Here is a 26,473-nt window from a genome sequence, read left to right as displayed (position 1 = left end):
AGGGGAAATGCTACTTGAATTAATCATGGCGCTGGCTGCTGTGCCAAGCCCAGGAGGAGGTTGCTGGCAAGGGGAGGAAATAACTTTCACAGGAATTTGGAACAAACGTGGCTCTTCTGGCTGTAACAGCAACACTCACCTCCCTCACAACTCTCCTCCCTCATGTACCACCACAGCCCCTTCCCCTCCTCCCATGGACCCTCCTGGCCCCCATACATCCCTCCACCTACTTTCCTTTTTCCCAGCACATCCCCATCCCACAACCTGCCTCTCCTCTAATCACCACACTCTTCTCTCCCTCTTCCACATCTCCCCATCCATTCCCAGGAATTGCCCCACTAGGTCCAGAGGGAGTCTGCAGCACAGAGCTCTGAAAATGGGATCACTTCCAAACCCCTTCTCCTATAGAAAACTTTGTGCACCGTAATTTTCTCCCACCTGCCCCCATTGCTATCTCCAACAGAACAGTTTGTGCACCATTATTATCCCACCCACCCCCACTGTCCAGGGAACAGTCTGTGCACTATTATTATTATTATTAGATGCAAAACCCAAAAAACTCATCTCCTCACGTGCCTCCCTAGGACTTTCACACATCATCTCTAGTCCACCCTACCTATCTGGTCATAGCCTGTACCTGATCTTGGACATATATCAAGACAGAGGACATTAGAACCTGGCTGCTGTCTTGGACTGACATTCAACCCATTAAGGCAGTGGCCAGAGACCTTCCAGCAACAAAAAAGACCAATGATCCATATTCAACCACAAAGAGTCATGGATTTCAACCATTTCCAAAGCTTGCTAATGGACAACAGCATGCACTCACAACACAAGGAGTCGAGCACCTGGTGAACGTATTCTACACTGGCCTTGACTGCTGACAAGCTGGTCCCCAAACAGTCCCTTGCTCCCCATTGCTCACACAGATCTCCTTGGTTTTCTGACATCCTGCACTGAATGAATACAGAGGTGCAGCAACAGGCAGAAAACAAAGGCCATTGGCCAACAAAGGATCAAACATAAATTCCTTAAAGTCTATGCTGAGGCTGTATTACAGGCCAAGAGAACCAGTCTATCAGCCTCCATTGAAACTGCCAAATCCATCCTCAAGGAGCAATCTAGGGGGGTAAACCGCTTCATCACTCTTTGGTGCCTAGAGTCTGCATCAGAGGTGAGCACCAAGTGCCGCAAAGAACTACCACACACATTCAGGAAGCCTTCTCAAAATGCCCGGATCTGCCCTGTCTGCAACTAACAGCCACCAGCTAACAGCCCCCCTGCAGAATTCAGCACTATCAACCAGGAGATACTGCTGTCTCACCTGAGGTGAGAGACATCCAAGGGAATACACTAAAATGGTTTGAGTCCTTCCTGGAGGGATACATCCAAAGAGTTGTAATGGGAGACTGCACCTCCACCACTAGACCTCTCACCTGCAGGACTCCACAAGAATCAATTGATATTTTCTCTGTTATCCTTTTCAACATCTACATGCAACCACTAAGTGGTCAGACACCATGGACTCAAGCACCAGCAATATGCAGATGACACACAGCTTTACCTATCCTTCACCACATACTACCACCAACGTGACCCAGAGGTTTGATGAAATAAACTCATGAATGAAAGATAACTGGCTGAAACATTCCAACCCCAAGCATGATAAAGGTGATACTGGTGGGAAAAGGAAAGTATTCTGATGCATTTGCAGCTATGGTGCAGTCTCCTTTGATTGAAAGTTCATATCCACAATTGGCTAATTCAGTCTGTAGTCTAGGAGAACTCTTGGATTCCTCGCTGAGCTCTCACATCGCAATGGTCATGAATAATGCTTTCTACCATCTCTGGTTGAATAGGAGACTCCATCCCATCCTGACAGCCAAAGACCTAGACTCAGTTATTCATGCCTTCATCACCTCTCAGCTGGACTACAACGATGTAATATACCTCAGCATGAAACCTTCAGCACTTAGGAAACTCCAGCTAGTACAGAAAGCTGCAGAATGTCTCTTCAACAACACAGGCTATGGTAAGAAACATCACACCTGTCCCTGCTCTCTACAATGGCTTCTCCTAGCATTTTGAATCAATTTCAAGGTCTCGGTTCTTATCTTCAAAGTGCTCTATGACCTGGGCCCAGGATACCTAAAAGACCATCTAAAGTTCTAGGATGAAGACAGTGGTTGGCTGTTTGCTCCTCTGGCACAATGGAACTCTCAACAATAAGAGTGAAGTTTACCTGTGCAAGAGACAGAAACTTCTCCAGGCGCAGGGTGAGACTGTGGAATGAACTCACCCAGGAACTAAGAACCATCACAAATCTCAAATCACACTTTCCCCTCCAACTGCAGAGCATGTCTTTGATCCTACCTTCTCTAATACAAGCACATAGTAACATCTATATTTATTTTAAAAAATAATTTAAAAAACATACCTAAACAAGACACTTCACTGCACACACTTTTCCAGCTGGTGAGAGGATGAGAGAACAAACAACACATGACAGATGTGTAGTCATGTTGCTTAATGCACTACTGGAAGGCATTCAAATACTACGTCATGAGTGCAGTACCAAAACCTACACAGAATAGAATAGAATGGAATAGAATCCACTCCATCACTCTCTTCAATGGAACAGTCTCTGTACTATAGTACATAAGGAGCTCTGGGTCTGACTGTGAGCTGCTAAGGCAGGCATGGCTGTTGGGGCACCACCATCCCATTGTGCAGCAATGGGGGTGGGTAATACATCCACTCGCCTCTGCTCACATGTCTTCAGCCAAGAGTGAACTGCAGTGGTTGAGAGCGGCTGAGTGGCTGTGCAAACTGTCTGCGTTATGCCCCTTCGGGGCCTGGACAACTCCCTGAGCTTCTCAGACTCAGTTCCTCTTCAGTGGGTCTGAGATACACTCCCCCAGGCTCTGCTGGGCTCAGATGCCCTTGCTGCAGTTCAGCTATTTGCCATAATCCCTTGGTCTGGTTTCGTCTCTCCAGGGCTCAGATATTAATATCATTTTTTGATGAAATCACGAGTTTGGTTGATAAAGGTAACTGTATTGACACAACAGACTTAGACTTCTGCAAGGCACTTCAGTACCATGTGATCTTCTGATCCAAATATTAATTCAGTTCACTGACAAATGGATTAAAAACTGGCAAACAGATCACAAAAAGTAATGATACGGATCTGTTCTAAGCCCAATGCTATTCAATATCTTTTATCAATGATTTGGTAGAAAATATGAAATCACTGCTGGACAGTGAAATCTGGAAAATATGAAATCACTGCTGGATATCACTTGGCAAATTCAGCTCATTTGAACAAAACGTGTTTTAATATAGCCAAATGCAAGGTGGAACATAGGTCGCAGTTACAGGGAGGGAGACTGTATTTTTGGAAAGCAGCGACATTAAAAATGACTCAGTGATCATGGTGAAAACCAGCTGAACATGAGTTCCCAGCAGGATATTGTATCTAAGAAGGCTAATGGGATCCTTGGGTGTATGAGCAGGGGACTACCCAAAAGGAGTAGGGAGGTAGTGTTAACTCCATATACAGCATTGGTAAGACCATTATTGGAATGGTTTGAGGCCTGAACACCCTGACATATAGCAAGAGACTTAGGAAACTCAATCTATTTAGATTATCCAACAGAAGGTGAAGGCCAAGCTGGTGTGCTGAAACCAGTCATGTTAGCCAAAACTGTCTCATTGTTTCCTTCTTCTCCCGTCAGTTTGTATCCATCAGTCGTCTTTTGCCTTATACTTAGATTGTGAGCTCTTTGGGGCAGGGCCTATCTTTTGGCTCTGTGTTTTCACTGGGGCTCCCTGGCACTACAGCAATACAAATAATAAATAATAATAAGATGACTCAATCACGGTCTAAAAGTATCTACATGGTGAGGAGATTTCTGAGAGAACATGGCTCTTTATCTCACAGACAAAGGCACAATGAGATCCAACAGCTGAAGCTGTAGCTAGATAAATTCAGACTGGAAATAAGATGCAGATTTTTAACAGTGCAGGGAATGAACCACTGCAACAACTTACCCAGGGATGCGGCGGATTCTCCGTCATTCAGAATCTGTAAATGGAGACAGGGTGCCTTTCTGAAAGACCCATTCTAGCTCAGCCAGACGTTCTGGGCTGGACACAGGAGTTATTTAGTGGGATTCTTTGGCCTGGACACTGCAGGAGGTCCGACTGGATCATGAGGCACTAAAAGCTATGGATTTTTGCCCCCTAAGCTCTGCTCGGTTCTTCAGGCCTGGCTCCCCCTTGCTGGGGCCCAGTGCCGAGCCTAGTTGCCTGCCAGGCTCTTTTCCCATCCTCTCACGTTTCCCGGCTCAGAGGAAGCAGCAGCAGATGTGTGAGCTGTTTGCTTTGTGCTATGGCCACGTGGGAGTTACCTGCACTCGGCCCAGACCCGCTGTTTCCAAACGAAACATGAGGACTGAGCCAAAGGCCCGAAATCCAGCCAAACCCTCAGCCACTTTGGCCTGCTTGGACAGCTCCCTCCACTTGCATGATTCACAGGAGAAGAGCCTCCAGCTGCAATCCCATTACACAGGGAGTGGAGGCTGCTGCCCAGGGCCTGCTCCAGCCCCTAACAGCCACAGCTGCCCTCCCTCCAGGGCAGGTGCGGAGTCTGCGGAAGTTCAGCCAGAGACAAGAGGGGCCTTCAGAGGCAATGTTCCTGCTTCCCAGGCCCCGCACCAGCAACCCAGGCTCCCCCTCCTCCCTCACTCTGAGGCAGGGACTCTCCTGCTCCCTTCCCCCTTTTCCCCTTGCATCTCCCAACAGGCACAGAACTCCAGTCCCTTCTCCCGCAATTGCATTTCCAGAACCCGACTCTGCCTTTCCCCCACAACTCGTGAACCAAACAGAAAAGTGCTGAGAGAGGCCTCCCTTCAGAGGTACGGGCGGGGAAGGGGTGACTGCTGTGGACACCAGCCCCCATGGCTCACCTTACAACAGCAATGCAGACTCAGCCCAAATGCTCGCCTTCCCCACATCCCCCACCCCCTCCACTCACTTCCCCCCACTGCCTCAGAGCCACCCCTCACCCCCCTCCACTCACCTTCCCCCCACTGCCTCATTCACCCCCACCCCCTCCGCTCACCTTCCCCCCCACTGCCTCAGAGCCACCCCTCACCCCCTTCCGCTCACCTTCCCCACTGTGCCTCAGAGCCACCTCCTGCCCCCTATAACTCAATTTCCCCACCGTGCCACCCCTTATCCCTTGCTCATGTCAGACAAACACCCCTCACACTAGCTCCCCAGTCATTTCCCCCTGCATGGACTTGCCATCTTATGGAGCAAATCCCTTCCCTCTGCCCATCTCTGCTCCTGACCCCAGAGCTGTCCCCCTGCATCTCTCATCTTCCTGACTGCACCTGCAGATCTCATCCACCCTTACCCCGGACCTCTCCTTTCTCTCCCAGCTGGCTACGGGCACCCAAAGCAGCATCATCCCATCCCAAGCATGCTCTGTCTCTGGCAGCATCCCAGGGGTTTGTGAGGGATTTGGATGGTACTGAGCACTGACGCTGGCTCCTAGGTTATTATTAGGGAGGAACCACTGTTCAGTGATGAGGGCAGGGAACTGAGAGTCTGGATTCCTGCGTTCTTTTCCCAGCTCTGAACAGACCAACTTTGATAGATTGAAGAAGCTCCATGTATCTCAAAGCCACTAAATCACACACTTTCATAGAAATCAGATCTCAGTCGGGGTCTGTGCGGCACCCAGCAAAAGGGGCCCTCTGATCTCAGTCACAGGTTCTAAACGCCACTGTAATACTGTTACTGATAATATTACTCACCCCAGGCCCTGCTGCCTACCCCACATAAGGGGGGGGGGGAACTCCACTCTGACCCATACATCCACAAGTCCCTGACCCCTTCTCCTTCCAGGTCAGCCCCCCACCCCCCAACTCATCCATCCCAGGCCCTGATTCCTCTCCCATTGCCCCCCATCTCCTCTGCCCTCCACGCCCCTCCTTCTGCCCACGTACAATATCCCCCACCCCTGGCCTTGATCACTCTTCAGCCTAACCATCTGACTGCTCTGAACCCCAGGCCTCTCCCGCTGCCTGGCCACCTCCTGCCCTCCATGCCACGCCTCTCCTCATGCCTGGCTACCCTCAGCCCCTCCGCCTGCCTGGCTACCTTCACTCCAAGCCTCTCCCCCTGCCTGGCCACTCCCCAGCCCAGCCATCCCCACCCTGCACCCCAGGGTGTCCCCCATCTGTCCGCCTGTCCCCCCACCTGTAGGAAGCAGGTCCCAGCGGGTGTGTTCTCCTTCAGGGATATATTGTAGAAGTTGCTCCTGAACACAGGCTCATTATCGTTGATGTCCTGCAGGGCCACGTGCACCACGGCCGTGGAGGAGAGGACAGGTGATCCTCTGTCCACGGCCAGCACCGTCAGCTGGGGCTGAGGGTCCTTCTCATAATCCAGGGAGGCAGCAGTGGTGATGATGCCTGTGGCTGGGTCGATGGTGAACCAGTTGGAGTGGGTGTCCTGGCTGTGTAGGATGCTGTACCGTACCTCCCCATTGGGACCCTGGTCCTTGTCACGGGCTGTCACCTGAAGGACAAAGCTGCCTGGGTACACCACCTCAGGGATGCTCTGCTTGTATTCCTGCTGGTCAAAGAGTGGTGGGTTGTCATTGACATCCATCACCTGCAGCACAAAGGCCGACTCTGCCCGCAGCGGAGGGGTCCCTGAGTCAGTGGCCGTCACCCGCAGGTCATAGGAGTCTCTCTCCTCCCGATCCAGCAGCTGGTCCACACAGATCAAGTAGATGATATTGTCCTTGGTGGTGAGGGCAAATTTGCCATCTCCCCCCTCCAGGGAGACATTGACATTGGAATACTCACCATAGTCGGGGTCCGAGACAGAGATGCGTGCCACGTACTGGCCAGGCTGGGCACCCTCGGAGATCTGTGGTGAGCCGTCCTCGCTCAGGAAGATGATGGTCATGGTGGGCTGGTTGTCATTGTAGTCACGCACCTGGATGGTGACAAAGGCTGTGGTGACTTCTGGGTGCATGGCCTTGTCCCGTGCCTGCACCACCAGCTCATGCACCTTCTTCATCTCATAGTCCAGCCCCTTGTTGAGCTTGATGACACCAGTCCTGGAGTCGATGGTGAAGTACTGATCAGGGTCACTCTGCCGACGGTTGATCTCATACACCACAGCCCCGTTGTCACCCTCATCTGCATCGGAGGCAAAGACCTGCAGGATGCTGCTGCCTGGCTTCAGGTTCTCGGAGATGAGGGTGTGGTAGCGGCTCTGGTTGAAGGCGGGTGCATTGTCGTTGATGTCCTGTATGGCCACATCCAAAATCATCTGAGTGCTCTGGGGAGGGGAGCCGCCGTCATAGGCCTCCAGCAGCAGGGAATACGCCGAGCAGTTCTCCCGATCCAGGACGTTGCTTACCACCAGGTCCAAGTACAGGACCCCATTGGGGCCCCTGCGGGTCTCCAGGCGGAAGGCTTGGCCCACATTCTCCCCTTTGAGCACATAACCTTGGGTGTTCAGCAGGCCACTGTCAGCATCGAAGGCTGGGTCCAGGGGGAACCTGCTGCCGATGTGGGTGTGCTCTGGGATTTGAAAGGTGCGGTGGTGCTTGGGGAATACTGGTGCATGGTCATTGATGTCATTCACCTGGACATTCACCTCCACTGTGATGCCCTCAGGGGTGACAGCAATGAAACTGTAGTGGTCGCGGCTCTCTCGGTCCAGCACACGGGCTGTTTTGATGATGCCTGTGTTCTCATCTATCTCCAGGTCCGTGGTGACACCGCTGCCCTCCTGCGCGGAGATGAAGTACATGTAGGCAGTGGTGCTGGGGGGCAGTCCAGCACTGATGTCCCCGATGATGGTGCCAGCTGGCTGCTCCTCATCTATCTGTAAATCCAAGGTGCCCAGCACAGTAGAGCCCTGCCCTGGCCTCAGGCCCCCAAGTAGCAGCAGCTGCAGCAGCAGCTGGGCTGATCTTTTCAGGCACCCCATCACTAACAACTCCCTGGGGCCCTGGGGACGGAGGTGAAGGTTGGCTCGGTCTCCTTTTCAGTGTATGCTCCTTAATCCTGCAAGGAATGCAGATCAGAGGAGGCTGGTCAGGAGGGGAGCAGCAAGCAAAGGACAGGAAAAGCATAAGGGGGAGGGGAGCCCTGCCAGGTACCCCCAGCCTCCTTCCTCTGATTCCTTTCCCTCTAGCAGGAAGCCTATGAGACAAAGAGGTCATTACACAAAATTAGACCCAGAGGAGAAAGAGTAAAACCAGGGCAACACAGAGGAGCAGAAGCATTTGCTGGTGCCTGAGGAGAAGGCCTGGGGCTCCCTCTGGGGCTGCATGTCCAGCTCCAGGCAGGCTACAGAGCTAACAAGAAGTTCAGGCTTGTACTATACACTATAACTGACCATTCCCATTGCAGCTTGTGCTCTTCCCAAGACCCTCTGCAGCAGGGTCACAAAGAAGCTGAGTGCTGGTCAGGACTCCTGGGTTCTATTCCCAGCGCTGACCCTGACCTTGAGCTTGCTTTTCCCTTATCTGTGTCCCAATTTCCCCCTCTGTAAATGAGTATAGATGGGTCAGCTCTGTCAGGCTGGGCTCTTCCCTACACTCTAGAAGGGTTCTAGAGGGGCTGGTGCCCAGGACTGCAGGTTGCCAGGGCACTGAGCAATGTCATCATTACCAGGTTTGGTCCCTCAGCTCTCACATGCCAATGACCTGGGGAGCACATGGTATCACCCTGTGAGAGATGTTGACAGGCCCTCTCAGGGCACTCCCCTGGGGGAAAAAGAGGTTAGGTGTGAAAAATGGGGGATCCAAACCTGATATCAACTGGAAGGTGCCAGTGTGCAGCAGAGCTGGATGGGGCTCATGCCCCAGTGGCCAATAAATCAGCAGGGCTCTACCACCCAGCAGGCATCTACCATTTAGAGATTGCCCATCTTAAAATCTGGTCCCTCTGGAGCAGAAGTGGCCCATCATTTTAGCCTGGCACAGATTTGGGATGCCCCTGAGTGGTCACTGTGCCAGGATGGTAACAGCAGAGTGGGAATGTGGCAGCTGTGTCCCACACACCCTTTGCTACTTGCACTCCTCCTTTGTCTCCTTCTCCCTGCTTCTTGGCTCTCTGACTCCTTTGCTCCATCCCCTTCACTCCCCCTACTGTAGCTTCAGCTCACTGCAGCGGTGGGAGAGGGATGGGCAGAGGAGGAGTGGATGTGATGCTACTACACCTAGAGCCTGAGGGCTGCCTGGCCCTCTGGGCATGGCTCACATGCCCCAGGAGCAGGCAGAGCAACTTAACAGTCAGGAAGCTCATCAAGGCGCACAAGCCCCAGTGCTGCTCTTAGCCCCCGGTAAAGCAGGGCTTAGTGGTCTGCAGGGATGGCGTCAGCATGAGCTCATACTTGGACTCTCTTGAAAGCATTTGCTGTGGGTCCCATAACCACACTCAGGAGTTGCTCATGTCAGACATGGGGCGGCAGGAACTTCACTGCATTCAGGGATGGAGATGGATGGGGGCTGCTGGCTTCCAGCTGGAGATAAAGCACCCTACTAGTGTGTGACTGGGGAGATGGGTGTGACTGGATCGGCTGAAGCACCCCATAGCAGTATTAAGCCTTTCCAGGGGCACAGAGAGTCAGGACTCCTGGGTTGTATTCCCAGCTCCAGAAGTGGATCTGGCCTAATAAAAATAGCTTCCCTGTAAACTGGAACAATTGCTAACATGGAAAGTGATCTTAGGTAAACATTTCCTATACGTGTAGTTTCTTTAAACACAGATTAACATTTGGACCCATAGAGGAGCAGCCGGTGCCCCGGGACTCCATGCTTCTCTATGGACCATGGTTTAGTAACCACTGCTCTAGGGTCCCGGCTCCTGGGGCTTGATCGTCTCCCAACAGGATACAAGAAGTCAGTGGGACTTACTCATATCCTGGCACTGGCTTCAAGTTGGACTTATGCCACTGAGTCACTGAATGGCCTTGAAAAATCCCTTCACTTCCCTCTGCTAAAGCGGTGATAATGATACTTACCCAGATTGGGGGTGGTTCAGGGGGTTATGTGTGTGGATGGGGCAACAATTTCTGGCAGTTGAGACAGGCTAGACCCTCGGCCTGTAATGAGTCTCAAGTGACCCAACCTTGGCTTGCTAGGGCCCATGCTGAGTCACGCTAAGAACAATGGGAGATGGGGCATCTTGGGTTTAGGCCCTTGGCTGAGGCTAGGCAGGTGGGGAGCAGAGGGTCTGTCCCATGGAAGTCAAAGGAGAGAGAGGGAGATGGAGCATGACAGAGGGACCAGGGCTCAATGCTGTTGTGATATAAACAGAAGTGGGTAAACTAACCTAAACCAAACTCCATATTTCCCAAAGGATACATGGATAAACTCATCATCCATGTGTGGTCTGAACTACCCTGCTGAAAGGGCTGGGTTTGCACAGGAGAGCAAATCCCATTAGTGCCAGGAGGGCAGCAAACCAAATGCATCCGATGAAGTGAGCTGTAGCTCACGAAAGCTTATGCTCTAATAAATTTGTTAGTCTCTAAGGTGCCACCGGTACTCCTTTTCTTTTTGCGAATACAGACTAACACGGCTGCTACTCTGAAACCTGTGATTATGCAAGGCACTGAATTTAGCCGTATAGAGTGGTATTTTCCCCCCCCTGCTGCTGGTGATGGCTTATCTTAAGTGATCACTCTCCTTACAGTGTGTATGATAAACCCATTGTTTCATGTTCTCTGTGTGTGTGTATATAAATCTCTCCTCTGTTTTTTCCACCAAATGCATCCGATGAAGTGAGCTGTAGCTCACGAAAGCTTATGCTCTAATAAATTTGTTAGTCTCTAAGGTGCCACCGGTACTCCTTTTCTTTTTGCGAATACAGACTAACACGGCTGCTACTCTGAAACCTAGGAAGGCGCTGGGTGAATTTGGAGGCTGACTGGGGAAGGAATGAAGCTGAGGGGTATCGAGGGCAGCTGGGTGTGCGTGGAGCAAGTGCAGACTTGTATCTCCCGTCTCTTGTGTGCCCTGGTAGGGTTGGGGACTGGGAGGTTCAGGCCTGTTCCCTCTCCCCCCACCGGGAGGCCTGGCTGTTGGATCTCCCTGCTTGTCCTGGGCAGAGGTTGGGAGCAGGCTGTTCAAGGCGCAGGCAGACCCGCATCCTGAGGAGCCTCACAGGCTCAGGCCGGTGGGGAAGGCTGCGGTGACCTCAGTGGATGCAGAGTCACCAAATCCCAACAGCTGCTTCCAATTAGCAGATAGCTCAGTGCAAGGGGCTGGCGCGGCTGGTCCAAGCCCTGCCTGTGTAATGTGAGCCAGGCTGCCTTGCTCGCTTTCTCACTCCCCTCCCTTCCTGAGGCACTGAGCTCTCTATAAAACCAATGGCAGACTCAGCCACCCTGCAGAAAGCCATTAGCCAGCAGCACCCCCCACCATGCCACACCAGGATTCCGGACCACAGAGCTGGGGCCGGGGGCGTGCAGAGGGAAAGAAGCAGAAGAGATGTTGGGGCTTTAGCAAGGTTTGTGTTCTGGATTAAAATGCACTGGGTTCCCTCCAGCAACAGCACCTCCAGCTTCACTCATGTCCTAGGGCCTCCAATACCCGGCACAGGGCTGGCATATCAGAGGTACTGGGAGATCCAGGCCCAAGGGAAGGAGAGGCGGGTTATTAATGAGCAGGGGAAGGAAACAGCAGGAAAACAGAGAGCACATGCAACTGTCCATCCAGCTACAGAATTTCCTGTCTCCTGGTGTGTCTAGGGGTATGTCTACTCTGGACCTGAAGTGTAATTTCCAGCCCGGGTAGCCATACCCGCACTAGCTCTGATTGAGCTAGCATGCTAAAAACTGAAGTGTAGCTGCAGCAAGACAGGCTAACCCCCTGAAGATGTACACAGGATTTCAGACAGGATCCTGCTTCAGATAACTAGCCCATCCTGCTGCTTGTGCCGTCAGTGCACCACTTCTATTCTTAGCATGCTAGAATTTTGATTAGCACTAGAGTGAGTGTGTCCACCCATGCTGGAAATTATGTGCCCAGCTCCAGTGTAGATTTACCCAAAGTGCCATCTGCTAGGCATGGTGAATTGGGCATCAATGACCCCTATTGGAAGGATGGTGAAGGGAGTGGCACAGAGGGTATGACCAAGCTGCATAGGCACAGTCAAAGACAATGCAAATAGTGCTAATGCTGCCTCCAGGTTCCACAGAAAGAAGCTCATAGTATACACGGCACTGGTGAGACCTCATCTGGAATACTGTGTGCAGTTCTGGTCTCCCATGTTTAAAAAAGATGAATTCAAACTGGAACAGGTGCAAAGGACAACGAGGATGATCCGAGGAATGGAAAACCCACCGTACGAGAGGAGACTCAAAGAGCTTGGCCTATTTAGCCTAACCGATAGAAGGCTGAGGGGAGATACAATTGCTTTCTATATATACACATCAGAGGGATAAATACAAGGGAGGGAGAGGAGTTATTTAAATTAAGTGAAAATGTGGACACAAGAACAAATGGATATAAACTGGACATCAACAAGTTTAGGCTCAAAATTAGGCAAAGGTTTCTAACCATCAGAGGAGTGAAGTTCTGGAGCCGTTTCCCAAGGGGAGCAGTAGGAGCAAAAACAGCTAACTGGTTCAAGATTGAGCTTGATAAATTTATAGAGGGGATGGAATGATGGGACGGCGTATAATGACATGTGTCCGATCAGTGACAGCCAGTAGCAAAAATCCCCAACTGCTGGAGACAGGACACTAGCTGGTGAGGAGGGAGGACTCTAAGTGACTACAGAGAATTCTTTTCCAGGTATCTCCTGGTGGTTCTTGCCCACTGACTAGATGATCATGATGGTCACTCCTGGCCTTAAAGTCTACGAGGTCTTACATGTGTAAAAATATTATTGAGCCCTAGTCTTCAAGCAGGCTACCCTGTACCCACAACTTCAAATTGCTAGCCTTCAAAGCCAGACAAAGCCCAACAATGACTGGCAGTGGTTCTGCCTCCCAACCCCTAAGCAGCTGACGCACAGCTCGCCCCCCCGCCCCGTATCCTCCACTTCCCCTTCCAACCCTATCTATCCTGTCCATCTCCTCCTGCTCTGCAGCATGACCCCATATCCACAGCTCCCTTTTCCAACCCCTACCCAGCTCCCCCATGGCCTGTACCCTGACACCCTCTCTTACACTCCTCCTTCCAGTCCCTACATGGCTCCCCCATGGCCTGCACCCCGACCCTTCTCCACTGCTCCTCCTTCCAGCCCCCCCCCCGGCTCCTCCTGGCCTGCAGCATGACCCCATCTACCTACCAATACTGTGTACATTGGTGCCCTCCTCCCCCATTCCCTTACCAGCAGTCTGGGGCTGCAAATGCCTTGAGCAAAGGCTGGCTCTGGAGCAGCCAGATCAACATCCACAGTACTCCAGACCCTCTCAGATAGTGTACCACAGCCTTGTCATGCACACAACACACTCCCAGCTGGTGCACACACACACAACCCTCTCTCTCACACACACACACAGTGTCTCACACACATACAGTATCACTCACACACGCAATACACTCCCACTTGGCTCACACACACACACACTGTGTCTTTCTCTCTGTCTTACACACACACAATGTCTGTCTCACACACACAAAATACACTCAGTGGGCACGCACACACACAGACATACACACACAATGTCTCTCACACATACAATACACTCAGTGGGCATGTACACACAGGCACACACACGTCTGTCACACACACAATATACTCAGTGGGCGTGTGCGCACACACACACAATGCACTCACAGCTGGCATACACAGTGTCTAGCACACACGTCCAGCTTTTATACTCTCACAGCTGTTTAGTGCACAAACACACACTCACAGTCTCTCCCACACCCTCTCTGCCCACACAGCCTGCACAGCCAAAGCACCCCAGTGGCCTGACACGTTCCCGGAGCGTGGCCAAAGCCAGACTCTGGACCCACTGCCCCTCCAGACACAGCCTGTGCAACCCCCGCCCCATTCGTGCACCCCCCTTCCAGGCTCCGCATCCCCATAGCCTCACACTGCCGAGCAGAACAAAGCGCTCGGTTTCCCCAGCAGGAATTTACCGGAGGGGCCGTGACCGTGTAAACGGGGCGGGCCGGGAATCCCGTTCTTACCCCCCACCCCGGAAAGGAGCGGCGCCCAACGGCCTCTGGACTCCGGAGCGGGTACCTGGGCCATGGGAGGGATGCAGAGCAGAGGCCGGGAATGGGGAAGGGACTGCGGGGACGCGACTGGGGCCCGCGGGAGCCTGCTCCATTCCCCGTGCCAGGAGAGCACAAAGCGGCCATCCCCGCTGTGTCTGGGCGCCGCCCCCTGCGCGGCGCCAAGCCGGGGGGAGGGAGAAGGGGGCCGCGGGACTGGGAGCCGGAGGGGTGGGTGCGGGGCGGGGACGGGGATCCGAGCGGGGAGGCGCAGGGGTAGGGGGGGCGCGGGACTGTGAGTAGGAGCGGGGGGAGCGGGGACTGGGAGCCGCAGGGTCGGGGGAGCCGGGGGGGGCGGGGAGCCGAGGGGGGAGGCGCAGGGTGGGGGAAAAGGGGGTCCGGCTCCAGCGCTCAGCACTTACACCCGTCGGGCTCCGTGGCACAGTCACAGCCCCGCAGCCGGCCCCGCACGGCGCCCCTGCGGAGCCGGGCACCGACTCCCCATCGCGGCTGCCGAGCGCCGGTGCCCGCTGCAGGGATCTTCGCTGCCTCTGTCCTCGAGCTCCGCTGGCTGCTCGGGAGCCGGGGCCGCAGGGTCCGCACTGGGCTGGGAGCGCAGGCTCCTGCTGCAACCCGATCCGGCGGCCCCCTCCCCGCCCCGCTCCCTCCTCACCGCCCCGCTCCCTTCTTCCTCTCCATCCCCCCTCCCCAGGCTGCACGATTCATCGCGCCACCGGGAGCAGGGCCAGGGGAAAGAGGGAGCCGCGCACAGCTGGGCTGGGGGCTGCCTGCCGGAGGGGGGGAGGGAGGGGCCGGGGAGCAGAGAAGGGACAGTGTGAAGGGAGCGATGGGAGGAAGAGACAAGAAAGGACAGCGAGAGGAGGGGGCTGTGCGGGGAGGGCGGGAGCAGAGACGGGATAGTGAGGGGAGGGGGCAGGGAGGGGGGAGCAGAGACGGGATAGTGAAGGGAGGGGGCTGGGCAGACAGGGGGAGGAGAGACGGGACAGTGAGAGGAGGGAGCTGGACAGGGAGGGAGAGCAGAGATGGGATAGTGAGGGGGGATAGGGAGTGGGGAGCAGAGGCGGGATACTAAGGGGACGGGGCAGGGAGGGGGGAGCAGAGACGGGATAGTTAGGGGAGGGAGCAGGGAGGAGGAGCAGAGGTGGGATACTGAGAGGATGGGGCAGGGAGGGGGCAGAGACGGGATAGTGAGGGGAGGGACAGGGAAGGGGGAGCAGAGACGCGATAGTGAAGGGAGGGGGCTGGGCAGACAGGGGGAGGAGAGATGGGACAGTGAGAGGAGGGGGCTGGACAGGGAGGGGGGGCAGAGATGGGATAGTGAGGAGGGATAGGGAGTGGGGAGCAGAGACAGGATACTAAGGGGATGGGGCAGGGAGGGGGGAGCAGAGACGGGATAGTGACAGGAGGGGGATGGGGCAGGAAGGCGGGAGCAGAGATGGGACAGTGAAGGGATGGGGCAGGGAGGGGGGAGCAGAGCCAGGATAGTGAGGTGAGGGGGCAGGGAGGGGGGAGCAGAGACCGGATAGTGAGGGGAGGGAGAGGGGGCAGGGTGCGGGGGCAGAGATGGGATAGGGAGGGGATGGGGCAGGGAGGGGGAGCAGAGATGGATGGGGAGGGGATGGGGCAGGGATGGGGGCATAGACGGGATAGTGAGGGGAGGAACAGGGAGGGGGGAGCAGAGACGGGATAGTGAAGGGAGGGGGCTGGGCCGACAGGGGGAGGAGAGACGGGACAGTGAGAGGAGGGGGCTGGACAGGGAGGGGGAGCAGAGATGGGATAGTGAGGGGAGGGGATAGAGAGTGGGGAGCAGAGACAGGATACTAAGGGGACGGGGCAGGGAGGGGGAAGCAGAGATGGGATAGTGAGGGGAGGGGGCTGGGAGGGGGGAGCAGAGACGGCATAGTGAGGTGAGGGCACTGGGCAGGGAGGGGGAGCAGAGAAGGGATAGTGAGAGGAGGGATGAGGGAGCAGAGATGGGATAGTGATGGGAGAGGATGGGGCAGGGTGGGGGGAGCAGAGACCGGATAGTGAGGGGATAGGGAAGGGAGGAGGGGGCAGAGACAGGATAGTGAGGGGAGGGACAGGGGAGAATGTGCATTGTGAACAGGCTGTGCTGAGTGGGGTTGCGCCCTCTCTCGCCCCAGTAAAATGCCCTTTTTCTGAGCAGAGCCCTGGGGGTCTGAGTCTCCTGCAGCCTAGAAATGCCTGGGCCAATCTCAGAGTTTCTGGTCCCTGCTCCTGTGAACTTTTTCCGTCCCTACAGCTATGAAGGCCACTGGGGTGCGGGGTGGGGGTAGGGAGGGATGGGGAGTTACTTGCTCCCTTGGGCCCAGCATGGGAGTAACTTGGGTCCGTTGATCCCTGGCCACAGGGTGCTACTGCTGGCACAATGGCCCCAAGGTGAGGCGGGCAGTGCGGATAGCGGCTGCCTGGAGTGGGTCTGGCTGGGCCAGATGCCCTTCTCATAGGTTGTGTCTGCAGTCCTGAGAGAAAGCAAGTCACAGCCGGGGACCCTGCCTGACTTTTCCAGCTCTAGGCCAGGACTGAGCTGGTTCCCCCTCAGTATCATTCTTCAGTAATCTTTGAGCCTCTTAACACCACAGTGGATAAAGTGGACCTGCCTTTTCTATCTGGATTTTCAGAAAGGATGGGGGGAGGGAAGTGCTGCGCTGCCCCTCACATCCTGCCCTCTGGTGGGGCACTGGGAGAGGGGAGGGCTGCGCTGCCCCTCACATCCTGCCCCCTGGCAAGGCACTGGGGTGGGGTGGCTGCCCTGCCCCTCACGTTCTGCCCCCAGTGGGGCACTGTGGCCGGGTGCCACGCTGCCCCTCATGACCTAGGGGGAAGGGCCTGGCCTGTTACTATTTCCTGGTAGATGGAATTTGGCACTTGAATTGGGGTTTAGTGTAACCAGTCAGGAGGCCCAGCCGAGTCCTTTGGGTGTCTGGCTCCTGCCCACCCTCACCTCTTATGCTGGGGTCTCTGGTAGTGAAGTCACAAACAGGAAATCCTGCCAGGATGTGCTTGGGCCCCGATTCCCGGATGTTCCCAGCCATCAGCAGGTTCCTGCATCCAGATGGAGGTTAAAAATAAGTGAAGAAATCAGGCACCTGCTAGGCCTATGACAGTCCCGGAGCTCCAGGGAGAGGGGGAAGCATTCCCCTCAATGGGAATGAACTATCTGGGTACCAGCACTCTACTCCTAGTGAGACTGCCTCTGCACTAAGGTCACACCATTTAACCATGTCCCTGCAATGTTGCCTGGGTGATGGGAACTGGTACTTTGGCTTTGTAGAATCATTCCTGTGACCAAGTCACAGAGAAGCTATGTTTGCACATTGCTGCTAGGACAGGTTCGGACAAGGCTCTCCAAAGGTTAGTGTAGGCATGGAGCCAACCATCTGGCTGCCTTTCCTCTGTTGGCCCTCATGAATGACCACACAGGGTTCCTGCTGATGGGCACCTCCTGCATGTTCCCATCCTTCAGTTTTTGGTCAGACCCAAACTGAAGCCCTGAGTGCGAGGCCCATCCTAGGGCTGTGTGAGATTGTCTGCTGTAGGGGTGGGGGAGAGATGGAGGAGGATATGGTTTCTGTTAATTTGTTTACAAGAATGTTTACAATCATGGAAACTCTGTACAGCTCTGACAGGACCTTTGGAGACAGCTGGATTGAGCAACAGCATCTGCATCACACTGATGCTGCAGATCCTCTGCAGAGAGGGTCCTTTGCCCCTGCCTCCCAGACCTACCCCCTCCCTTCCACTGTCAGCTAGTCCTTCTCCTGGGGCCCACCACAGGATCAATCCCTACGGTCTATTTTCCAGGACTCTGCCCTGTCCAGTCCTAACCATTCTGAGCAGGGGAGCTTCCACCCCATGCTCTGGAAGACAATTCTCTGCCTAATATCTCACTCAACAAATAATGTGACCAGCCTCTGAATCTCCACAGCCTGAGGTGTCTGTGATGGCCCTGTTCATTCAGACTCACCTATCCCAGCCCTCGTTTCTCACCTGCCAACTCTGCCAAGGCCCCTCAGTTCCAACTAGCAGCCCGCTTGCTACCCCCGTCCTGGGCGCCGAACACAGCTCACTTGGTATTACAGGACCACCTAGAGGCCAAGGTGCCAGTGTGCCAGGTGCTGTACAAACACAACAATAAGACAGTACCTGCCCCAGAATTTATGATCTAAGGTCAAGACAAGAAGCAGCAGGTGGATAAAACAAACAGATGGGAAGGACCAGGCAACTGTGAGCCAGTTGTGATGATCAGTAGTGGTTTGTGTTCACAACACAGCAGCTGCCTAACCATTGCCAAGTGTTTACAAAACACCACGGCATAAGTGGTTTTTAAGGAGAGATTTAAATAATGTAGTGGCCTTGTAGATTATTACACGGAGCTACTTCCACGTATAAGAGGTAGTGTGGGAAAATACACAAGGCTGCTAGTTGGAAAAATTGACAAATTACCTCAATCCACTTGATATCATTTTCTGAGGAGATCACAGATTGTTTGGTAAAGGTAATTGTGTTGACATAACAGACTTCTGTAAGGCATGAGATGGAGTCCCATACACCATTCTGATTAAAAATTAGTTTTATACAATATATTTGTAGCCCATATTTAATGGCTTTAAAATTGGTTAATTGTTATACAGTAGCTTTCACTGATCAGAAAGCAAATATGAAATCATTACACAGGGCATCCTGAGCAGAAGTGGGGAGGTGATATTACCTCTGTATACTGCTCTTGGTGAAACCGGAACTGGACAGTGTCCAGGTTTGGTGTCCATGCTTTACAAAGAATGTTGAAATATTGGAAAGGGTCAAACCTGCCTCACAGTGAGAAGCTAAAGGAGATCAATCTATTTATTTTAACAAGGAAAAGGTTAAGCAGTGAATTGATCATGGTCTGCAAATACCTACATGGGGAGAAGATTTCTGATCGTAGACAGTTCTTTACTTTCACAGACTTAGGCAGAAAAATTCCAACAGGAAATAAGAGGCAACTGTATAGCAGGGAAGGGAATGAACCATTAAAACAACTCACCCAGGGGTGTGGTGTATTTGCTGTCACTTGGTGGCTGCAAATAGAGACTGGGCATCTCCTTGTAAAAGATCTGCACTAGCTCAGGCAGAAGTTGTTGGGCTGGATGCAGTAGTCACAGGGTGACCTGCTTTGGCCTGTGTTATTCAGATGGTCAGACTAGCTGATAATGGGCCCTTCTGGCCTTAACATCAACTAATCTCTTTATCTGGGAATCCCAGTGTGAAGGACCTGCTGTTATTTGGGGATTCTCCCAATTAGACTTAAGAACTGTGTCAAACTGTGAGGTGAATAAGGGGAAAACCAACAAACACCTTCTAATCTGGGAACCAAGACAGGATTGAAACCTACATTTCTAGCAGTGATTAAAGTGTGTGTGTGCTGGGGAGGGGGGACAAGGGAGCAGATGCACGGAAAAAAATTCAGTCGAGCTAAATTGCTGAGGGGTGCTCTTTAAGTGCTATTTTACCAAAGCTGCTGCTCCCAGATTATAATAGCCCTCCTACCACAATTTTCAGACCGTAAGAACATAACCTAAGAACACAAGAATGGCCATAAGGGGTCAGACCAATGGCCCATCTAGCCCAGTGTCCTGTCTTCCGACAGTGGCCAATGCCAGGTGCTTTAGAGGGAATGAAAAGAACAGGCCAATCAGTGAGTGATCCATGCCATCATCCAGCCCCAGCATGTGCCAGTCAGAGGCCTAGGGACACGCAGGGTATGGGGCTGTGTCCCTGACCATCTTGGTTAATAGTCACTGATGGGTCCCGAAGGGGTCTGTGTAGATGTGCACGCACACATGTACACACACACACACACGCACACACACACAAAAGTGTGCTGGGTCACAGACCTGGGAAATATTTTTTTTTAAAATGGGGAAGATTACTTAGGAGGTGCACATTTTTAGTACCCCAGAGGAAAACATCCTGATTGGCTGCTTTCCCCATGTTACCCTCTTCCTGGGGAAGAGCAGCCAATCACTGATCAGGGCTGCTGCTAGGGGCAGCAGGCAGAGCTCTTCCCCCGCCCACAGGAGCCCTCACCAGTCTCAAAGGATGAGTTCCACATTCTCAAAGTGCTCACAGCTGCTCCACTTTCTCCCCACTCCCCTGCTGCTCCTCTGCTCTGTGCCCCCTCCACCCCCCATGTTCCTCCTTGCAACACTAAGCCTGGGAAGAGGAGAGGGGGATGAAGGTCTCCTTAGCTGCAGGAGGAACAGAGGGGAGGCTGGAGGCAGGGGCAAGAACTGATGTGAGGGCAGAATGATGGAGGCAGGGGGCAGAATTGATTTGGGGGTTGTGGGGTGAACTAATTGCTGGGTAGGGGAGATGGGCTTATGTGTGAGTGATAATAGACACCCCCCTGCCCCACAGACACACCCTTTTTTACAGCCCACTTTAAGAACTGCCCTTAACTCCTAACTCTTCTTAATTCTTGTCCTGGCTGCCTCTTCTAACCTCCTCCTCTGGCGTCTCTTCATCCATGCTTCTGCAGCACAGCGACCTCGCTTGGCAGGGATTACCCGGCAGTACATGCCTTGTTCTGGTAGATGCCTCTTAGAAAGCTGCTCACTTAGGCCTGGACTTCCTCCCTTGTAGTGAACAGTCTCCTTCTGTTCCCCTGGAAATCAGATGGGAGGAAGCAAGATGGGGAGGTGGTTTCCGAAATGCTGTGGATTGTGATTACAGACTTCATCTCAAACTCCATTGGGGGTGGGGAGAGCAGGAACGGCTGCCTGGGGGACTTGAATTATTTTGGTGCAAGTTGAACATGTGCCTTTGATCAACACTGCTCACGGACAGATGCAAACCTGGTGGCGAGGGGCTTGTTGGCGTTTTGCAAAGGGAAGCAAACAATTTGGAGAATGTCCCTTCTCAAGAAACAAACTGGTTACTTTGGAGGATCTGGAGCTTTCTAAATATAGAGAGGGGATTATTTCAGAATGGAAAATGTTTGTTCAGGAAGGAAAGGCTCTGAGATCAGCCGACTTGAAACTCACCCACATGCTGTTGACTCCAACAGACCTCTCCAGCTTGGGAGCAGGGAGCCGGGGTGTGGAGACTGCAGGGAGGAGGAAAATCTCCAGGCATTACCCATTAGTGCCTGAATTTGGCACTCATGCAGTAGCCTTCTCTCAGCTCTGGGCTAGCATTTAGGGACAGGTTTCAGAGTGGTAGCTGTGTTAGTTTGTATCAGCAAAAAGAACGAGGAGTACTTGTGGCCTTAGAGACTAACAAATTTATTTGAGCATAAGCTTTCGTGAGCTACAGCTCACTTCATCGGATGCACTCACGAAAGCTTATGCGCAAATAAATTTGTTAGTCTCTAAGGTGCCACAAATACTCCTTTTCTTTTTGCGAATACAGACTAACACGGCTGCTACTCTGAAACCTGTCATTACTTTGTGTAATGATCCATCCACTCCCATTCTTTATTCAAGCCTAATTTAATGCTGTCCAGTTTGCAAATTAATTCCATTCAGCAGTCTCTCGTTGGAGTCTGTTTCTGAAGATTTTTTATTGTAATATTGCGACTTTTAGGTCTGTAATTGAGTGACCAGGGAGATTGAAGTGTTCTCTGACTGGTTTTTGAATGTCCATTTATTCTTTTACACAGATATTGTCTGGTTTGGCCAATGTACATGGCATAGGGGCATTGCTGACACATGATGGCATATACACATTGGTAGATGTGCAGGTGAACGAGCCTCTGATAGTGTGGCTGATGTGATTAGGTCCTATGATTGTGTCCCCTGAGAAAATATGTGGACAGAATTGGCAACAGGCTTTGTTGCAAGGATAGGTTTCTGGGTTAGTGTTTTTGTTGTAAGAAAAGGAGTACTTGTGGCACCTTAGAGACTAACAAATTTATTAGAGCATAAGCTTTCGTGAGCTACAGCTCACTTCATCGGATGCATAGCTCACGAAAGCTTATGCTCTAATAAATTTGTTAGTCTCTAAGGTGCCACAAGTACTCCTTTTCTTTTTGCGAATACAGACTAACATGGCTGCTACTCTGAATCCTGTAGTAAGTGACTTCTGGGTACTCTTCTGGCTCTGTCAATCTGTTTCTTCACTTCAGCAGGTGGGTATTGTAGTTGTAAGAATGCTTGATAGAGATCTTGTCTCTGTCTGAGGGGTTGGAGCAAATGCGATTGTTTCGTACAGCTTGACTGTAGAGAATGGACCATGTGGTGTGGTCTGGATGAAAGCTGGAGGCATATAGGTAGGAATAGTGGTCAGTAGGTTTCCTGTAAAGGGTGGTGTTTATGTGACCATCGCTTATTAGCACTGTAGTATCCAGGAAGTGGATCTCTTGTGTGGACTGGTCCAGGCTGAGATTGATGGTGGGATGGAAATTGATGAAATCATGGTGGAATTCCTCAAGGGCTTCTTTTCCATGGGTCCAGATGATGAAGATGTCATCAATGTAGCGCAAGTAGAGTAGGGGCGTTAGGGGACGAGATCTAAGGAAGCTTTGTTCTAAGTCAGCCAGAAAAATGTTGGCATATTGTGGTGCCATGCAGGTACCCATAGCAGTGTTGCTATGAGAACATTTTTTGATGTTTTCTATGTATATACACCTCTACCCTGATATAACCCGACCCGATATAATGCAGGTTCGCATACAACGTGGTAAAGCTCCGACACGCTGCTCTGAGCAGCGTGCTAAGGGTGCTGGGCCGGGCTGGGGCCGAGGGATTGGATAAGGGGCAGAGGGTCTCACGGGCAGTCAGGGGCTCCCTCCCCCCCGTGGGGGGGCATTTTGGGGGGCCCCGCAGTTCCAGAATGGCCCGGGGCATTAGCAGGGGGCCGGGAACAGCCCGCTCCGCTTCCCTCGCCCCGGCCCTGGACGTGTCATTCGGTGGAGGGGGTTTGGGGGAAGGCATCCCCTGGCACTCACCGGCAGTGGCGGAAGCTGAGCAGCCCGGCCCCAGCCTGCTGTACTCCACCAGCTTCCAGTCGCTGCGCTCTGCTTTCCGCTGCCGGTGTGTGCGGGACCTTTCCCCAACCACCCAGCAACATGGCTGGGGCCGCGGCAAGGAAGGTGGAGAGGGCTGGGGCCGCATCGCACCACTTACTGCCACCGGTGAGTGCGGGGGGCGTCCTTTCCCCAACCGCTGCACTCACCGGCGGCGGGAAGCGGAGCGCCATGGCTGGGAGGTGGCGGAATGGAGCGGGCTGGGGCCATGTTGCTCTGCTTCCTGCCGCTGCCAGTGAGTGCCTGTCAGGGGGCGGGGGGTGCGGATAGGGGTCGGAGCAGTCAGGGGACAGGGAGCAGGTCAGGGAACGGTCAGGGGGAAGTCAGGGAACAAGGAAAGGGGGGGGCAAAACAAGTTCGATATAACGCGGTCTCACCTATAATGTAGTGAGATTTTTTGTCTCGCGAGGACCGCATTATATCGGGGTAGAGGTGTATATATATCTTCTGACTGTATTTTCCACTGCATGCATCCGATGAAGTGGGTTTTAGCCCACGAAAGCTTATGCTCAAATAAATTTGTTAGTCTCTAAGGTGCCATTTAGGGACAGGTTTCTGAAGCAGAGACACATGTGGGGCCTGGTGAGTCCTCCTGGGAGAGAAGGAAGAAGAAAAAAACAACCAAAAACAATGGATCATAAGGTTCCTCTTGGTTTTAAATCACAGACACTTCACACATGCTGAGTACTAGATCATGCCGAATACCCCCAGCAAGCACCCCCACCCCTACACACACACAGGTGAACAAATGGCATCCGTCAACATAGTAACAATGCACATACACACTGCCACAAACACAGTACTCTCTAGCCATCCTGCAGCAAAAGAGAGAGAGAGAGACACACACACAAACAGATAACCTGGTATGAAATAGCTCCATCTAGTGGTAATTTTTATTTACACAGTTTACAAAGTAATTACTAGTATGATTTATTATCTGTATTGTGTATTATCTGTATCACCTAGGAGCCCTAGTCACAGACCAGGACCCCATTGGGCTAAACTTATTGTTACATTTTCATTAATTACAACAGGCAAAACCACTTGTTAATATGCAGTCAAAGTTGCTGTGTTGCCTGTAATGTGCAGTGTAGCGACCTAAGCGCTTTACTGCTGAACTATGGGTAACTATCCAAACTCACAACCCCCCAAAGCCCGCAAAGATGCACATGTAAGCCACTCCATTGCATTTCTCAGAACCTCACATGCTGAATCACAGCCCCCTTCCCACCTGCAAGGACAGATACAGCCCCGGATACCTGCTCCTCACTTCGCCCCTCCCTGCCTTCCAGACACGTCCCTCAGGTACCTGTCCCAGCCGCCATGCCCGGAAGCTGCCTTGCCAGATACACCCCATTCCAGACAGTTTCAAGCCAGTTTCTATGGGCTATTACTGACATTGGAGAAGGGCAGTTTACCTGCAGAAGAGTCACATCAGTGATTTCTAGAGGTCTGAGCCGTGAACCTCATAAGAACAGCCATACTGAGTCAGACCAATGGTCCAGCTAGCCCAGTATCCTGTCTTCTGACAGTGGCCAGTGGCCAGTGCCACATGCTTTGGAGGGTGTCATGAATATAAAGGGAAGAGTAAACACCTTTAAATCCCTCCTGGCCAGAGGAAAAACCCTTTCACCTGTAAAGGATTAAGAAGCTAGGATAACCGCGCTGGCACCTGACCAAAATGACTAATGAGGAGACAAGATACTTTAAAAGCTGGAGGGGGGAGAAACAAAGGTTCTCTCCGTCTGTGTGTTGTCTTTTGCTGGGACCAGAGCAGGAATGCAGGTCAGAACTCCTGTAAAGGGTTAATAAGAAATCTACTTAGTTATGCTTTAGATTCTGTTTTGTTTAAATGGCTGATAAAATAAGTTGTGTTGAATGGAATGTATATTCCGGTTTTTGTGTCTTTTTGTATCTTAAGGTTTTGCCTAGAGGGATTCTCTGTGATTTGAATCTGATTACCCTGTAAGGTATTTACCGTCCTGATTTTACAGAGGTGATTCTTTTACTTTTTCTTCAATTAAAATTCTGCTTTTTCATTGTTCTTAAGATCCAAGGGTTTGGGTCTGGGTTCACCTATGCAAATTGGTGAGGATTTTTATCAAGCCTTCCCAGGAAAGGGGGTGTAGGGTTTGGGAGGATTTTGGGGGGAAAGACGTTTCCAAGCAGCTCTTTCCCTGTTATATATTTGTTAGATGCTTGGTGGTGGCAGCAAAAAAAGTCCAGGGGCAAAAGGTAAAATAGTTTGTACCTTGGGGAAGTTTTAACCTAAGCTGGTAAAAATAAGCTTAGGGGATTTTTCATGCAGGTCTCCACATCTGTACCTTAGAGTTCAGAGTGGGGAAGGAACCTTGGCAGAGGGAATAAACAACGCAGAGCAATTTTGAATGATCCATTCCTGGCAATTAGAGGTTTAGGGACACCCAGAGCATGAGGTTGTGTCCCTGACCATTTTGGATAATAGCCATTTATAGTCCTATCCTCCATGAACTTATCTAATTTTTTCTTGAAACCAGTTACACTTTTGGCCTTCACAACATACCATGGCAATGAGTTCCACAGGTTGATGGTGTGTTGTTTGAAGAAATACTTAGTTTTAAACCCGCTGCCTATTAATTTCATCAGGTGTCCTCTGGTTCCTGTATTATGTGAAGGGGTAAAAATCACTCCCCCTTCCCATGCAGGATTTGGTGGACCTATAGCAGATCCCCGCTTAGTTGTCCTGTTTCTAAACTGAATAGTCCCAGTCTTTTAAATCTGTCCTCATATGGAAGCTGTTCCATATCCCTAATCATTTTGTTGTCCTTCTCTGCATCTTTTCCAATTCTAATATATCTTTTTTCAAATTGGGTGACTAGAACTTCACACAGCATTCAACATGTGATGTACCATGGATTTATAGAGTGGCATTATATTTTCTGTCTTATTATCTATCATGTTTCTAATGGTTCCTAACATTCTGTTTGCTTTTTTCATTGCCATAGCACACTGAGCAGATGTTTTCAGAGAACTATCCAAGATGACACCAAAATCTCTTTCCTGCATGGTAATAGCTAATTTCGATCCCATCATTTTTGTATATATATTTGCGATTGTGTATATATTTGTATATATATAATGGGTAGTGATCAAGGGCTCCATGTCTAGTTGGCAGTCGGTATCAAGCAGAGCGCCCCAAGGGTCAGTCCTGGGGCCGGTTTTGTTCA

The 26,473-nt window shown here is 52.0% G+C and overlaps 1 protein-coding gene across 2 annotated transcripts in view; it reads right to left on the bottom strand.

The window, feature by feature from the left end:
- The window catches only part of DCHS1 (dachsous cadherin-related 1), a 118,958-nt gene extending 103,908 nt beyond the window's left edge, over positions 1-15,050 (bottom strand). Inside the window, exons 1-2 of one of the 2 annotated variants that reach the window (XM_038421431.2) lie at positions 14,641-15,050; positions 6,271-8,099 (exon numbers count right to left, since the gene is read on the bottom strand). In XM_038421431.2, coding sequence (XP_038277359.1) covers positions 6,271-8,022 — 1,752 coding nt within the window. In that variant the 5' untranslated portion in view covers positions 8,023-8,099; positions 14,641-15,050. The remainder of the gene's footprint in view (positions 1-6,270; positions 8,100-14,640) is intronic. The other variant, XM_043503948.1, reaches the window with a different exon arrangement.
- Positions 15,051-26,473: the final 11,423 nt, after the last annotated feature.

Source organism: Dermochelys coriacea, chromosome 1, assembly GCF_009764565.3.
Source record: "Dermochelys coriacea isolate rDerCor1 chromosome 1, rDerCor1.pri.v4, whole genome shotgun sequence".
Taxonomy (NCBI): Eukaryota; Metazoa; Chordata; order Testudines; family Dermochelyidae; genus Dermochelys; species Dermochelys coriacea.
This window is presented reverse-complemented; position numbering and strand designations above follow the sequence as displayed.